Raw genomic sequence first — 16,497 nt, 5'->3', positions numbered from 1 at the left:
TCTGTATCCCATCGAGCCCAGTCTGTTTTTCCCCCAGTAATGCTTTATTGAGATGCGTTAGATACTTCTAAAATAGCAGACCTGTATAAGTATTAACCAAATTGGTAAACCTGGGTCATTTTGCCAAGAGTTGGGACTTGGTACAGATGGAATTATCACTTGGTGTTCAAACAGTGGATTATGTAAGAAGCTGGGTCGTCACTGCTGTATGGCATCTCCTTTATTGTCCTGCATTGTGCTATTTCCAGCAAGTGTAAGTGTGGTGAGGAAAAGACAGTGGTGTGCATTAATCTTTGAGACAGTGCGCTCACACCCCTTGTTATCTATTTTGAAGTAATTACCCCTTCTCTAAAGCTTCTGTCTTGAAGTCATTTTATATAGTAAAATTAATTCATTGCCTACTCCACTCTGAATTTTATCACGAAAGTTTCAAAATCCACCCTCACAGAATTCTTAGTCAAAATAAGTTCATTTGAGGAAATGAATTATCATCTAAAATGTAATTATTTCTTCCTAAAGAACATAGTAATTGCTGTCCTTTAATTTTATAGTTTTTATTTCTACCATCGAGCTGCATCCTGCAGGCTTGTATTCTTTTATGAAGTAAAAACATAAATGAGAATAAGTTACAGTTCATCTCAGTGGAGCAGGGCTCCTCTGATAAAATAAGCCATACAACCTTGACTGTCTGTGGCTGAGAAATAGCTAGAAGGTGGGCCCAGGAATGAGGCAGGAGTAGAAGGATGTAAGTGACAACAGCCAGAAAAGAAAGTAATGATTAATGTAAGAGTGGGATTGAGAAGTTGAGAACCTATGGCACGGGACACAGCAGGCTGCCAGCTGCCATGGTCAGTGCGTACAGTGCCCAACACACTGAGGTGTGTCCTGTAACACAGGTGATGCTTTATGCAGGAACAGACAAGTTACAAAAAGAAACAGGAAGATTAAGCTATGCTGCAGAAGGATGGGCTGGTCTCTGTTGAATCACGTGGCACATTATTAAATGCCACTGAAAAAATAACCATCTTGTGCGTCTTTGGTTGTCTAAGCTGTTATTTTGGAATGGAATGTTATTTTTCAACCATTTTCAATGCTGCTGTCATTTTGAATGATAACTCTGTCTTTTTATTTCAGCTATGAAGACGGCCAAGTGGGAGATGCAAATATTAACACGCAAGAAGGAGGCATTCACAAAGAGATCCTCCGAGTAATTGGTAATCAAACTGCTACTGGTTAAAGGACCATCACTTAATTCACATGATTTGAAAGCCTTCCTCGGGTTCAAAGCTGGATTTTGAACTGAAGAAGATGATAAAATTATCTATTGTTATTATAAACAAAATTAATCCTTTGAATACTGATTTTTTTTCTTAGTATTTCTAAGTATCTCATTAAATACCTGAAATGGTTTAAAGTTTATCAACTGTAGGTTATGGAACCTAGTAATAAAATTACAAATAGCACTTAAACTGAAGTTTGGGTTGCTACACAATAAACATATTGAAAAAGCAGTTTTGTGCGATATTTTTATATTAAATTCATCCATTGGACATTTGGTATTATGGAGTGACATTTTAGGATGCCTAGGTGGAGGAGAACATTTTATAATGGAGTTTACATCTTCTCAGATGCTCTGTTACTGGTATTGTCTCTGCCCATTCTGCCATGCTTTAGAATTAGTGAAGTGTAATTTCAGTGGAGAGCAACATTCCCCAGTCCCCTATTTTGTTTTTTTCTTACACAAACACCATTAGATGTAAGTAGCAGTGCTTCCCTGAAATGGATATAGTGTCGGTGTGTACAGATTTGTGCTCTATTAGGTGATTGCACATACATGTGTGTTTTTTTGACAACAGAGGAGCACAGCTTTACCAATCTATCTTCGTGAGTGAAAAGAACCTAATGTTTAGGAAGCAATAAATCTGGATATGAGCCTGATTTGCCATCACTCATTCACTGAAGATATTTGCAAAGAATTGTTCTACTTGCTTAAAGAAATGTGCCATTGGTTAATATAAAATATTTAAAAATATTACCTAAAAGTCATGATTTGGGGAACAGAGATGCCCCTGGTAGACGAATTCTACATTCAAATGATCATATGTTTAAACAAAAGCCCTCAGGAACTAAGCCAGACAGCATTTAGCTTTGATTTCCTTCAATGAAATGCCAGCATTTTTGTATGTATTCATCCATATTTATTCATTATTTTTTTATGTTGAGAAAGAGGACAAATTTTGAACCTTTTTTATAGTAAAAGAATTTTTACACATGTGTATAAAGAAGAGCATCAGTTCTTAGCATTTTCCTTAAAAATGCTAAAAAAAAGTTATGTGTCCATCAAAGTAATTTTTATTTCTTTGAGTCCTGGAGTTTTTATTAATTTTCACTTTTAGTTGATAGTTTGTTTTTCCTACATGATGTCTTTGGAATAAGGCCATTCACAAAAGTGTGAGTCGGTGAGCCTGCCACTGTATTCAGACTCTGAAGCAAGGCTCATACCTGGCATTAATTTACGTAAGAAGAAAAAGTAAAAATGTATGGTACTTTACAAGCATAATGTGATAACTTCAGTGTTTATTCCCTTTGTCTGGCATTAAAGGGGAGGAAAAGGTCATACTCGTTGTTGAACAATTGCAATTTAGGAAAGATTTCCTAATGGTTTGTTTTTCTTACGTTGTAAATAATTGATATGCCACTTACTTCTGCAAGAATGAGCTTCAAGTGGTTGGGGTATTAATCATTTGGATAGTATCTATTTAAAACATTTATCTGTTCTAACTTGTACTTCTGAATGCAGGGCTAGACTAGCAAGGTGCAGACACTTTAGTATCTTATGACCAATTTATTTGACGTTTGTGTTAAGATTGGAACCACTTGCTTCTTCCTACTGAAACTTTCCCTGTATCCAAAATCATTTTACCTAGTCTTTAGAAGCATCTTTTTAGTGACAAAATTATTTTTCAAACACAATTTTTTTTGCATATGTTGTACACAACATAAACCTGAAGTTCAGGATTTGGGCACGGGGAGACTTAAAACTCTACCTGTTTGGCCGCTGAGAACACCAAGGCATCTCCAAAAACTCTGTCGACAGCCTTCAAGTGAGATTTCAAACCTAGTGTTTGAATCACTTATGGTTTTATTTAACAATTGAGTGATTGTAAGGAATATAGTGTTAGACTCTGAACTGGGGGATCAACGTACAGGACTTGAAAGAAACAGTTTAGGGGTGGGGAGCTGGCATAAGAAAATCTTCTGCCAACTTGAAAGAGAATGAAATGTTTTATAAGCAATAGAAGTAGATTCATCGACCCAAGCAAGCATAGTGGTTGATTTTTCTCTGCCTGTTCAATATAAGAGCAATTGGCATCTTTAACAACAAAACAACAAAAATAACTTCTAATGATCATTTCATGACAGATTTTCTTTCCAAAATTTATGCCCAAACTTCTACAAACAAACATTCAAACTTTGACTTGAACTTTAAAACATTGCTAATACTTCTCATGTGCTACTGAAGATGCGTTTTGTTATTTCTAAAGAATCTGGTAAATGCCACTGAGAAGTTTTCCTTCAGAAAAATTTTGCCCCCACAATCCACATAGGGCTTTACAACTTAGAGATGTACAAAGCGTTTTCATCATGCCTTGATTCAGTCAGACCATAAAGACAGTTGATTATTCAATTTGATCATTATTTGCTGATGCCAAACACTCGATGTTGTATTTTAATCATTTCAAGTCTGTCCTTGGATGTTTTGTAACAGTTACATTAACAGTATAGACTTTGCCACCAGATGTTAAGCCACTGGGCCAAAGTACTCATGGACACTCAGTCTTGAAGCATGGGAAACTCAACTCCAGGAGTTCTTGTTGCTCCTCTTGCTTTACCAATTTTGTAAACGTTTTATTACAAATAATCTTTCCCTCTGCATTGCACAAATAGAAAGAGGAAAATGGACATTTCAGAAGAAAAAAGTAGCAATGCACGAAACATCTAAAGCTGTCGAAAGCCTTCTGGTAAGGTACTTGGAGTGTCTTAAATTTAATTTGTTGGAATAAATTTTATTTTTGTTGTTTGATATATCTCAGTCGAATTTTGCTTTTGAAGGTGATTTCCCAATTTAAAATTTGATCTTAAGAGTATAGCATCCTAATAACTCCTAAATGCTATGTAGTGTAAGAACTTCACCCAATCTGTTGTTACTACTCTAAATGTTTTCATCTGAACAAAATAAGAATTTGGAGATTAAATTCTTCAGATTTCCTTCTCTTTACTGTATAAGCCTATGAAAGAATCTTAGCAACATTTTGTATAGTAGGAACATTTTTAAGACCATGTGAGGTCTGAGGAAATTGTAAGGAAACACTCATAATTCTTAAAAACCTGGAGAGCATCATTGGAAAGAAATTTGGTATAAGGGCCATTCAACCTTAGACCTTCTACTACCTAAACAAATACAAATTCAGTGCCAGTGTTTGAAACACATCTTAAAAAACATTAGGATATTTTAATGTCCCATTGAATTTTTTCATTCTAACATTGCCTTGAGACAAATAAGGGACTATTAAGGCAGATTGGGCTTCCGGTGGAAGGAATAGACAGAATTTTATAAATAGAAGTAATCAAATCATTCAACAGTTAATGTTTCAGACATGAATGTTGTCAGTTGCTTCTTAACAGTCCTGTGTTGTAGATATTTCAGACACTACTGATGAATGACACAGTTAACACACAATAAGTTTTGGGAAAGCCTTTCAGGTTGAAAAATTTGAAATTAACTGGTTCATTTTAAGATTATTTATCTAAATAGGTCAGTTTTATGTCGATTCATGTGAGCGTAAAAATTTTCACTCTGAAGCATTAAAGAATCAAAAGCCTAATTGCTATCCCTGAATGACAGCCTGAATATTTAAGTGTTTTGTTGGCATTTTAATGCCCGATAAATTTTTCTTGGATTATATGTAGGTTTGATGTATATTATTACCCAATATTTTTTTTCTTAGAGGTTTTGCACACACTATGAAACATTAGGATAAGTTTTTGCAGGTCAAAAGTATTTCAAGTAGTTTTTAGACAAAACATATCCATGAGTGTGAAAAGCTGTGTTGAAGAATAGATTACATTACACACTTACCAGCAAGGCAGTAAAAAATAGTGCTTATTTACACAGTCAACATAATTTAATGTTTTAAAAATAATTTTTTCAATCCGCCAGATATTTAATGTATCATTTGAGATTTAAAAAAAATGTAGCCACTCCTTTATGTAAACATTGAAATATGCCTATGTTTCTTTAACTATACAGACTTCTTTACAATAATTTTTTTTTACTTTTGTGCAGAAAATAGTATTGCAACCTGCTATTTAGCCTTTGGTGCCTTAGAGTTATTATAAATATTTAACAATATGTACATAGTGTAAATACTGCCAAGAGAGATCACTGAGGCCAAATATTTTCTCTACTCAGTTTTTATTGCACTTGCTTTCTATTGCTACTTAAGCCTCTTTTATCCAGCTTTGTAATAGTTCCACCATTGTAGCCAATGTAAATGTTTACTTTCAATAAATCTGAATTTGTTCAACAAGTACCGTATATGTGGGCACTATTTTGAGAACTCGGTGAGGCCTTAGGTACTCCTCTTGACGAATCTTACTTCTGGGGTCTACATCTTGAAGGTCATTAACAAACTAAAACTGATTTTGCTCCCTCCAATCTAAAAAGAATGCTTTTAAAATAAAGGGGAGGAAAGGAAAAAAGCTTTTTACAATATTCCCCATATAGTTGTAATAGAATTAATTGGTCACATGCGTGCTATTTTGTTTCAAATTCTGCCAAGGAGTTTATGATTGAAATAAAAGTCTTATATAAGTTGCAAATTTGCTCTATTTTTAACATCTGGACATTATAGCAAAAGAAGCATTTCAAATGAACTATCCTGAGTTTTCTAAGTATTTCTGATTTGATTAGTTAGTGGAAAAGAATTTTTTCATAGATCTTATTAACTGGATAAAATATTCTTCCATTAAAAATGTGATTCTCCGAATACTCTTACAATAAATATTTATGAAGAACTAAGTTTATATTCTCATGATAATAAACTCTTACTCACGCTATCTGTATTAACTAAGAAACTTTAGTAAGTAAACCTCTGTTTCTTCCCCCTCCATCCCCTACTGCTTCCCCCTATATTACAATAGTAGAGTCCTTCAGCAACAGACACAAGACCATCATGACACTGTAGGTATGAACAATGGTAGAAAGTCCAACATCTTATTGTCAAAGTATATTTACCAGTTTCAGTAGGAGTCCTCCTTTACTCTGCAGTAGAAATGCTTAATGCAGTATGCAACTTCTTTCTCCCGAAGCTGATTCCAGGTACTCTAGAACCACCTAGGTGTGCAGTGTCTTTGTTGACAGGACAAGTCTAAAGAGTATCGGATTTTGTGTTGTCCCTAAGGAAACTTTGACCTAATTGTGAGACCCTCATTCTCATTGTGAAAAGAAATAAAACCTTTGAAAATCGGGTCGAGGATGCAGAATGGAAAAGTCAATCCCAGCAACAAATTGTCCATATCGCAGCAATGGAAGAATCGCCTTGGGAAATCCAAAGCTTGAGTAGGACATGGAATATTCAGCAGACTCCCACCCATGGGAGGACTCTAAAATAACAGAGAAAAATTATCATGTGTGTGAAAACCAACCTAAAATTTGCAGAACTTCGGCAAACCTAAAACAAAAACAACAAACCTTTCTGGTGTTTCTGCATTGATTGAAATGAAAACAGCTCTCCCAATGGCATTCTGAATCCTGAATTAAATCCAATTCCAACACAATATATAATAAACTATAGAGGTTATACAACCACTAAGATGCACAATAAATTGCCAAGTTTTTGTGGCCAAAATGTTTGGAAATATTGTTAACAATTTTTATGTTAAGAAACATACTTTTTTTAAAAGATTTATTCATTTTATTACAGCCAGATATACACAGAGGAGGAGAGACAGAGAGGAAGATCTTCCGTCCGATGATTCACTCCCCAAGTGAGCCGCAACGGGCCGGTGCGCGCCGATCCGAAGCCGGGAACCAGGAACCTCTTCCGGGTCTCCCATGAGGGTGCAGGGTCCCAATGCATTGGGCCGTCCTCAACTGCTCTCCCAGGCCACAAGCAGGGAGCTGGATGGGAAGTGGAGCTGCCGGGATTAGAACCGGCGCCCATATGGGATCCTGGGGCGTTCAAGGAGAGGACTTTAGCCGCTAGGCCACGCCGCCGGGCCCAAGAAACATACTTTTTTAAAATTTCTTTCTGTTTCATGATTTAGTTTTACTGACTTAACTCCAACCTGTCTTCTCTGGCCCAAGTGCAGTTCTAAGACTTAGATTAACTTAATAAACGTTTTCTAGCTCCTTCACTGTTTTTGTAATCCCTGGTTCACCCAATAAAATCAGTGCTTTGTTTGTTCATTCATTTGTTTTAAGGGAAGCAAGTTGCTTCACTGGATACAAGAGTCATGGATCAGTGACAATTTGTAGGATTTTTTTTTTTTTTTTGCTCTATTTTTGCTTCTACCTTCCAAGTCTTTCATGATTTCAAAAAGCAATGACTTATGATTTCCATGTAAAAAGACACACATTTTAAAAAATCAAAATACATTTACTTGAATTTCAGACACAGGGAGATCTCCCCCCGGGCAAGAGAAAGGGAGATTTGTGTGTCATTTATTATAAATAGTACTTTAGAAAACACTTTAATGTCAGTTGTCTGACATTTCCTTCATTAAAAAAATTGTGAAATGTGGGCCGGGCGGCGTGGCCTAGCGGCTAAAAGTCCTCGCCTTGAAAGCCCCGGGATCCCATATGGGCGCCGGTTCTAATCCCGGCAGCTCCACTTCCCATCCAGCTCCCTGCTTGTGGCCTGGGAAAGCAGTTGAGGACGGCCCAATGCATTGGGACCCTGCACCCGCGTGGGAGACCCGGAAGAGGTTCCAGGTTCCCGGCTTCGGATCGGCGCGCATCGGCCCGTTGCGGCTCACTTGGGGAGTGGATCATCGGACGGAAGATCTTCCTCTCTGTCTCTCCTCCTCTGTGTATATCTGGCTGTAATAAAATGAATAAATCTTTAAAAAAAAAATTGTGAAATGTGTTAGCAGGTACCCTATGTCTTATAGATGTGGAATTAAATACCTTGCTTAAGACATTACTGTTCTCCAAATCTAGTATCAAGGCTTGTGGGCCTCAGCTCTTTTTAATGGGATGTTCATTGTTGTCAATATCCCAGATTGCTAAGACAGCAAAGACACAGTAGAGCGAGGAAGGAGTCAGTGAGGAGCTGGGCCAGGCTGCCTAGAAGAGCTCTATCAGAGAAATTGAGAGCTCTGTCACAAAAGCCAGGTGCAATTTTATTCTACCCAGCTTGGAAGGAAAAGGTGTCTGCATTGGATGCCATTGGCCATGGAAAAATCATCAACAGTCCTTGGGTGATTGACGCCAAGAAACTGATTTTGTATAACTTTTGATTACAACTCTTCAGTACCTCATAGTGCCTCAATGAAAACTTCCATGCGGGCCTGGCATAGTAGCCTAGAAGCTAAAGTCCTTGCCTCACATGCACCGGGATCTCACATGGCCACCAGTTCTAATCCTGGCAGACCCACTTCCCATCCAGCTCCCTGCTTGTGACCTGGAAAGGCAGTTGAGGACGGCCCAAAGTCTTGGGACCCCGTACCTGCATAGGAGACCGGGAAGAAGCTTCTGGCTCCTGGCTTTGGATCAGCTCAACTCTGGCCAGTCAGGCTGCTTCTTTAGTCTCTTCCTTTCTGTATATTTGATTTTCCAATAAAAGTAAAATAAATATTTTTTTTTTTTAAGAACTCACATGGAGTCCTACTGGCTTGACTACTTCTCACTTCAGTCTGGTTTTCAGTATGAGGATCCTTAAATTCAGCAGCGGAGAACTCGGTTTTTCAGAGAAGCTCATCGTTTTGCACATCCTCTCACATGCTTTTTATGTGTGTCCTACTCCCCATCTCCGGCTTCTGATTCTCTGTCCCTCAGTTTATTTTCAGTTCTTGTAAAACCTTTCCTTGCATTTCCAGTCTATACCAAACACTTCTAACTCTCAGAGTAACCAACCTTACCCCATCAAACTCCTCTTGGTTAACAGTGTTGGAAAGGTTTATTGAATTGTCTGCTTCATTCCCTCAGCTACTTCTAATTCAATCAGGCAGAAATTGTTTTCAAACCCTACTAAAAGTTAGCAATGTAGGATACACACGTATACCAGTGCACAAATTACGTCTTCCAAACATGTATAATATTATTAAAACTAGAAAATCTTTCCCTCTTTCCTTCTCTACATAAATGTCCCTTTCAAATAAAAATAACTAAATCTTTAAAAAATGAAAATCTTTAGGATATCTCTTCCAGATAGCATATACTTTATTCACAAATCTAAGTAAATATCCATCAAGGGGACAAATATAACAGGCCAAACTGTTATCATCATCATTATCACCACCACCACCACCACCGTCGTCCTGAGTTCCAAATCTCTCTGGTAGGATAAGGTTTGAGTTGTCAGATGCCTGTCAATGTTGATTCTCTGTTGTCTCCCACGTGTATTGTTTTCACCTTTAAGCCAAGCAATACCTGGACTGGAAGGTGATTTTGAGAACCCAGAATCAAATGTAAAACTGGGACTTTCACATGTGTAATTTAGTGCTAGTAATTTGCCTAACCCAAGGATCATTGTTTTGCTAAGTAATTACTTTAAATAATGAGCTTCCACAGCACATTTTAGAGTTCATTTACATGTCATTAAATACTTGACACCCAACAAAGAGAGCTGCTTTAAGCTATAGTACAAATATTACCAATAAAAATAAATCAGGGATGGAATTAAGCACATCTATAAATACACATCAATGAGAAAATGAATTTCCTTCCAAAGGAGTTGCATTCTTCCAATGTGGCATAAATTGTAACAACCTGAATTTTATTACACATACCCCTTGATGACATCGAGCTTAATTTTTGCAGCTGTGGAATGCGGAACACTTTTATTCTTTATGTATTTCCTGGTTGACTTTAGGGATACGTATTTCATTTTAGTTGTAGGCTTACAGCTTCGTCAGTTTTCTGGTTCTAATATATGGTAACCCTGGAATGGTGTAGCTTTATGCAGTTTACTATCTGGAATCTTTCCTTGAGTTGCAGCCTTTTCCATGGCTACCCATAATTCAAGGTCAAGCTCATGTACCCTTAAGTCTATGGATATTTCCTGGATCACTCGGCCATAAAAAGATATCTCTGTGCTCCAAATTCCTGCAACACTTTGCAGTTCTGCAGCACTGACTTAGAGCTAATACTGCCTGTAGTTCTTTGTATTTAAAAAAAAGAAGAAGAAAAGAAAGAAAGAAAAAGAAGAAAAGAGGCCTTTGTAAACTGTGTATTCTGCCGCCACTGGTAGTCTCCCTGTTATGTTGCACTTGATATCATAAATTTTATGTGTTAAGTATCCAGTGTTTAGTTTTCAAAAGTGCCCACCTAAAAACCATATTAGGTGTCTGCTAGTATTAAAGAAAGTGACAGAGTCCTGCGTCTTTGAACTGAAAGTCACCATAATGCGTCTACCTCCTCAACATTTTGTACGCCTCTCCCCAACCAGGGGATTTCATGGTGGAAACAAAGGTTTACCATACAGCTTCACACTACAACACTGAATAACAGGTCCACCATCTTTATGCCATCAACTCTAGGAAAATGTCCTGAATTTGTCAAGAGTGAAATAAAACTACATATTAAACAAGAGCTAAGATATTGACAATGAATACTGACATTTGGAAAGCATCTGAAAACGCACAGTTCTTTCAATATGTGAAATTTTCAATAGGTATGTAAACAAACAGTTTCATAAGGATACTGATTTGTGCTTATTTACAGTGTTGGCTTGAGTCATTCTGAGAATGAGGGTTTAGAAGAATACCCCAACACATTTTCCCATCCCATGAAAATAGCATCACTGACTTCTTAATAATCACATTTTTTTTCTGTTCAAGGCACTTTCATTCCTAAAGTCTCTAGCTGTAGGCCATTCATCTTGTTCACTATGTCCACACAGTTCCTACCATGGTTCTGTGAAAGCTCTAAGTATTTTTCAGTTATCTATTCAAAACATTTTTTCAATACGTGAGAGATACTAGGCTCTGAAAGACGTTTTATTTTTTCAAAGAGATTTATTTTATTTCTATTTAAAAGGCAGATTTACAGAAATAAAGACAGGCAGAGAGAAAGATCTTCCATCCACTGGTTCAATCCCCCAGGGGGTGCAACAGCCAGAGTTGGGGATATTTAAAGCCAGGAGCAGAGGACCAAAGCAATGGGCCATCCTTCATTGCTTGCCCAGGCTGTAGGCAGAAAGCTGCATCAGATTTGGAAGAGCAGAGACACAAACTGCTTCCCATATGGGATGTTGGCACGGTAGGCAGAGGATTAAATGCTGCACTGGCCGCTGAAAGATGTTCTCAAGCAGCCGCTTTTCACTTTCAAGCTACAGTGCCTGCTTTAAAGGAGTATATGATCTACAATAGAAATTGCAGTTTCATATGTGGTACGATATCATTGGTAAATGGAAGAAAAGACTTTCGATTTATGCAAACTTCAGCATGCACAAAATATTCAAAAAATATTTTTGATTAGGCAAAATAAGGTAGCAGGTTAAATGAGTATTAAGATAATGAAAAATCACATTTAAGGAAGACTCGTATGTAGTCAAATTTTAACTGTGTTCACCTATTCATTCCTACTTCTCTGTGAGTGTTCAACCATTAGCAAGGAGAATATTCTGTTCATTTATTCCATTTATCTGTCCTTGGCACACTCTCCATCTACTTTGCTTCGCTTTTAAAAGACTTTTATTTATTTCCATTACAAAGGCAGAGTTACACAAAGAGAGAGACAGACAGAGAGAGAGAGAGAGATCTTCCATCTGCTGATTCACTCCCACAAGGCCACAAAAACCAGGGCTGGGCTGACTGGTCTGAAGAAAGGAGCAGGAACCAATTTCTGATCTCCTACGTGGATTCTGGGGTTCAAGAAACTGGGCCATCTGCTGCTTTCCCAGGCTATAAGAAGGGAGCTGGATTGCAAGTAGAGCAGCCGGTGCTCGAACTGGCACTTAGATGTTGGCAGCACAGCTTAGCCATTGCTTCTTGACTGTGGCCTCTCCATTCATTTTGATTTTGCCTTTCTCACCTGCTTCTTTATGTCCTACACCCTCCACCCTGCAACTCCAATCGCTCTGAAACACAAATAAGGATGGACAGTAAAACAAACAAAGAAACAACAACAACAACAAAAAAAACCAGGAAACAGCCTAGAAACCAACATGCTGAGTGCAAACATGAAGTTAAGGCACATTTGACATTTGATGGAAAGCTTCATTTATTTATTTGAAAATCAGAATTAGAAAGAATGAGAGGCAACGAGAGATTGTTCATCTAACGGTGCACTCCCCATCTGGGCAGCAATGAGCCAGAATGAGGCCAGGGGTCAGAAGCACCTGTGGTTCTTTTTCATGGGTTGCAGGGGCTCCAGGACTTGGTCCATCTTTAGCCACTTTTCCCAGACCATTATTAGGGAGCTGTGTCAGAAGGAAGCATGCAGGACAAGTGCCCGAACTCCTAGGGAATGCTGACATTGTGTGGCAGCCTTACCACACTCCAGCCCCTTCATGAAAAGTGGAGGATTGGGGCCTGGAACTGTGGCCTAGTGGCTAAAGTACTCGCCTTGAACATGCCAGGATCCCATATGGTCGCCGGTTCTAATCCCAGCGGCCCCACTTCCCATCCAGCTCCCTGCTTGTGGCCTGGGAAAGCAGTTGAGGACCACCCATAGCTTTGGGACCCTGCACCCGTGTGGGAGACCTGAAAGAGGCTCCTGGCTCCCGGCTTTGGGAAGGCGTAGTACCAGTCGTTGTGGTCACTTGGGCAGTGAATCATCGGATGGAAGATCTTCCTCTCTGACTCTCCTTCTCTCTGTATATCTGACTTTGCAATAAAAATAAACAAATCTTTAAAAAAAAAAGTGAAGGATTCGGCATTTGGACTGTCAGTTAAGACACTAGCTTCCCATGTAGGAGTGACTGCCTTTGAAACTCACCCCCTTGGTCCTGACTCCAGCTTTAGCTTCTGCTAAAACAGACACTTGGAGGCAGTGATGATAGCTCAACTACTTGTGTCCCTGTCATGCATTGAGACCTGAACTGGGTTCCTGCCTCTTGTGTTTGACCCTCCCTTCCCTGGTCAGTTGTAGAACAAAAAATGAAAAATTCTCTCTCTCTGTCTCTCTCCCCACTCTATCAAAATACTAAGAATTTAAGTATAGGTATAGGTATGCGTATAATTACAGGTATTACTATGACCTGGACACTCTGATATGTGCTGGGTACATATAAAAGTAATGGTACCTCAATCCTCAATCTTCAGTATTCTCTCAAGTATTTATTAGTAAGAACAACAATGATGATGAATACTGTATTCAAGGCATTGTTCATATTTTTCTATATGTCTTACTCTACCTGCTACTTTAAATAGCCTTGAATGTTTCCACTGTTTTTAGCCCCATTTTATGCATTCAAAGACTAAGTCAGAGATGTATGGGTATTTGCCCAAGGTCGCATATTCAGTGAATGATGGAACCAGGGCCACCCAGTGCAACCTCACAGTCTTCACTGATCTGTCAGTTTTAATTCCTCACCATCTGCTCAGTACCATTCCAAGCACTGCATCATAATGTTGAAACATGTGCCCAATGGAATCATTTTGTATATGGTGTTCATAAATGCTCCTTGCGCATGATTCTGAACTAATTTTGACATTAATCATGGCCCAGGAAAAGACCTTGGTGCTTTCTCATAGGAAAGAAAGAAACAGCTGGCAATATAAATGCTACTCACAACACTTAAGGAATTTTTCCTACAAGTTCAGCAGAACCTTGGAAATGCCTGCTCCATACAGCTTCAGTTCTGTTCCAATACCTCACCCATGCCTGGGCTGAAGAAAGTAGGCCCAAAGCTGTACTCTAAGAATCTTGAGTGCACCATGTACAGGAAAGGTTGTCAAGAGGGGCTACGCTCAGGAAAACACAACAATATGAAAACTAAAACTTAACAACTCACACTCCTTGGAATACAGTGAAATTAATAAGCCTCAGGGAGGTAAAGCCTGGAGATGAGGCAGATTCCTGAAACCTGAGGCAAAGCACCATAAAACATGGAGTATTTAACCAGAACTCAAACACCCAGGTACAGGTCAGTAAAGCCACACTCTCAAGTGTTTTCTTTTGAAGCAGTATATCAGATGGTTTATTTAAAAATTCATGTATTTACTCAAAAATCAGAGATACAGTGAGAGAGGAGGCGATAACCACACACACAAAGATGTTACATGCACTGATCATTCCCCAAATAGACTCAACAGCCATGGCTGGGCCATGCTGAAGTCAGGAGCCAGGAGTTCTGTGGACATTTGCCCAAGCCCCTGCCCTGCTACCTGGTAGGCAGGGCTCAGAACCTCCCTGCCCATGGCCTGAGGCGCAACTCCCAGGCCTACACATGGAGTGTGACCTCCAATACGGCTGGAGGATCAAGGGGAATACACATGGGACGTGACTGGATGGTCAAGGGAGATAGAAATGTCAAGTAGCCAAGGACAGTGTCTTTGGCGGGCGGGGCGCCTGCTGGAATACGCCCTCCTGCCCTTTCCTTCAGTAACCTTTATTACCCTGAGATCTGTATTGAATAAACGGACATTCCTCACCAGCTTGTCTGCGGTGTTTCTTACTGTCCTCTCACCCTTGGTGACCTCAGGGCCTGCTGGTGGGCCTGAAAGTCCAAGAGAGTTTCATCCCAATGAGTCCAAACATTCGGGACATCTTCTATTGTTCTCAGGTTACCACCAGAAGGCTGAACCAGAAGTGCAGCTTCCAGGACAAGAACCAGCATTCGTGGGATCCCAACACCAAGGGAGGCAGATTTACCTCCTATGCCAGCATGTCAAAGTTACAGAGGGGACTATGAGACCATAAAGATGATTGCATACAGTTTGTTTCTTTTCATTAATTCAAGCAAATCCGAATGTACATTGGCCATCCGTTATATGCCATCACTATGCATAAGCACTTAGGAACACAGAGCTGAAAAAGAATGAAATGTTCATACTATTTATTAGGGCAGAGAAATTGTTTTGACCTCTTTTCATCATTGTTCTGTCCTGGGTGTTTCGACTTCAGTTTCATTCAGTGGTCCTCTGCTGGCTGCGCTAAACCTACAGATTGCACTTCTCATGCTCTGCACAAGCTGGCTTCCAAAATGATATTGAAGAACAAGAGACAGGGCAAGCCTGGACATTCCTCCCTCGGTTTGTCCCTCCGGTGGGGTCACCAACAAAATCTGCTTCTTTTCAATGACCCTAGCTACATCTTGGAGGCAATTGATCCTACCCTCCAAAAAGGGGCACCCCATCCCTGAGTTCTTGTTCCATAACCACCGTCTCTAGTCTTACACTAAAAGAGGCTTCCTGACATTACTGAGTTGTTACCCCAAGCTGTACCCCTATTTTAATCTGTTCCATCACCTGACTTTACAGTGTTCTGCAGCATTTTCCCTCTGTTGTAAACATTCAAAAATGCTTATGACCTGTGAAAGTAGTAGAGGATGGCCCAAAGCCTTAGGATCCTGCACCTGCACAGGAGACCCAGAGAGAACTACTGGCTCCTGGCTTCAGATTGGCTCAGTTCTGGCCATTGTGGCTGCTTGGCTCTCTCCTGTTTGTAAATCTGCCTCTTCAATAAAAATAAATAAATCACTTACAAAGAGTCAAATGTGTAGGCAATCATAATATATACAAGATCCCTAAAATGGGTAAGCACCACAGGAACATGGAATTTGAAAAAGGAATTCCTCAGTGAATTTTGAGAGTTTGGGGAAATTTGAATGTCAAAGTAGAAATCTTCAGGTCCCCTGCAATTAGCATGTTTTGTAGGTACCAGAAACCACATGAACAGAGAAAGGGAGACAAGAAAGAGAAGGATTGGAGTGCTTGGGTTAGGCTCAGTGTTTCTTCATAGATAATACTTACCACTGCTGGCAGCGAAGTGAACAAATTAAGTTAAAAAAAAAAATCAGGTCTGGACTGAACAAGGTCTCATGTCCAAGACAAAAGTTTGACTTTATTCTGCAGTCACTGAAAAATTTCAAGAAAAAAACAAAATCACGTGAATACACACACACACACACACCCCTCATTTCTTAATACACCTATTGCAGATAAAATACAAGCGTTTATGATCGCTTAATGCCCACTTGTTGTTTTCGCTTTTGTCAAAACAAGCAACCTGCTGAATATTTCATCTCAAAATAATCCTCAGTGGCAAGGTAGGCTTCGGGTTGAGAGGCCTGTTGTGAATAGCAATTACTTAATACCCTTGGGTTT

At 39.2% G+C, this 16,497-nt stretch overlaps 1 protein-coding gene across 2 annotated transcripts in view; it reads left to right on the top strand.

The window, feature by feature from the left end:
• PARP8 (poly(ADP-ribose) polymerase family member 8) overlaps positions 1-1,508 on the top strand; it is a 143,199-nt gene extending 141,691 nt beyond the window's left edge. For both annotated transcript variants that reach the window (XM_058680118.1, XM_058680117.1), the window contains one exon: positions 1,135-1,508. In XM_058680118.1, the coding sequence (XP_058536101.1) occupies positions 1,135-1,237 (103 nt within the window). In that variant the 3' untranslated portion in view covers positions 1,238-1,508. The remainder of the gene's footprint in view (positions 1-1,134) is intronic.
• Positions 1,509-16,497: the final 14,989 nt, after the last annotated feature.

The sequence above is a fragment of the Ochotona princeps genome, chromosome 23 (genome assembly GCF_030435755.1).
Source record: "Ochotona princeps isolate mOchPri1 chromosome 23, mOchPri1.hap1, whole genome shotgun sequence".
Taxonomy (NCBI): Eukaryota; Metazoa; Chordata; class Mammalia; order Lagomorpha; family Ochotonidae; genus Ochotona; species Ochotona princeps.
This window is presented reverse-complemented; position numbering and strand designations above follow the sequence as displayed.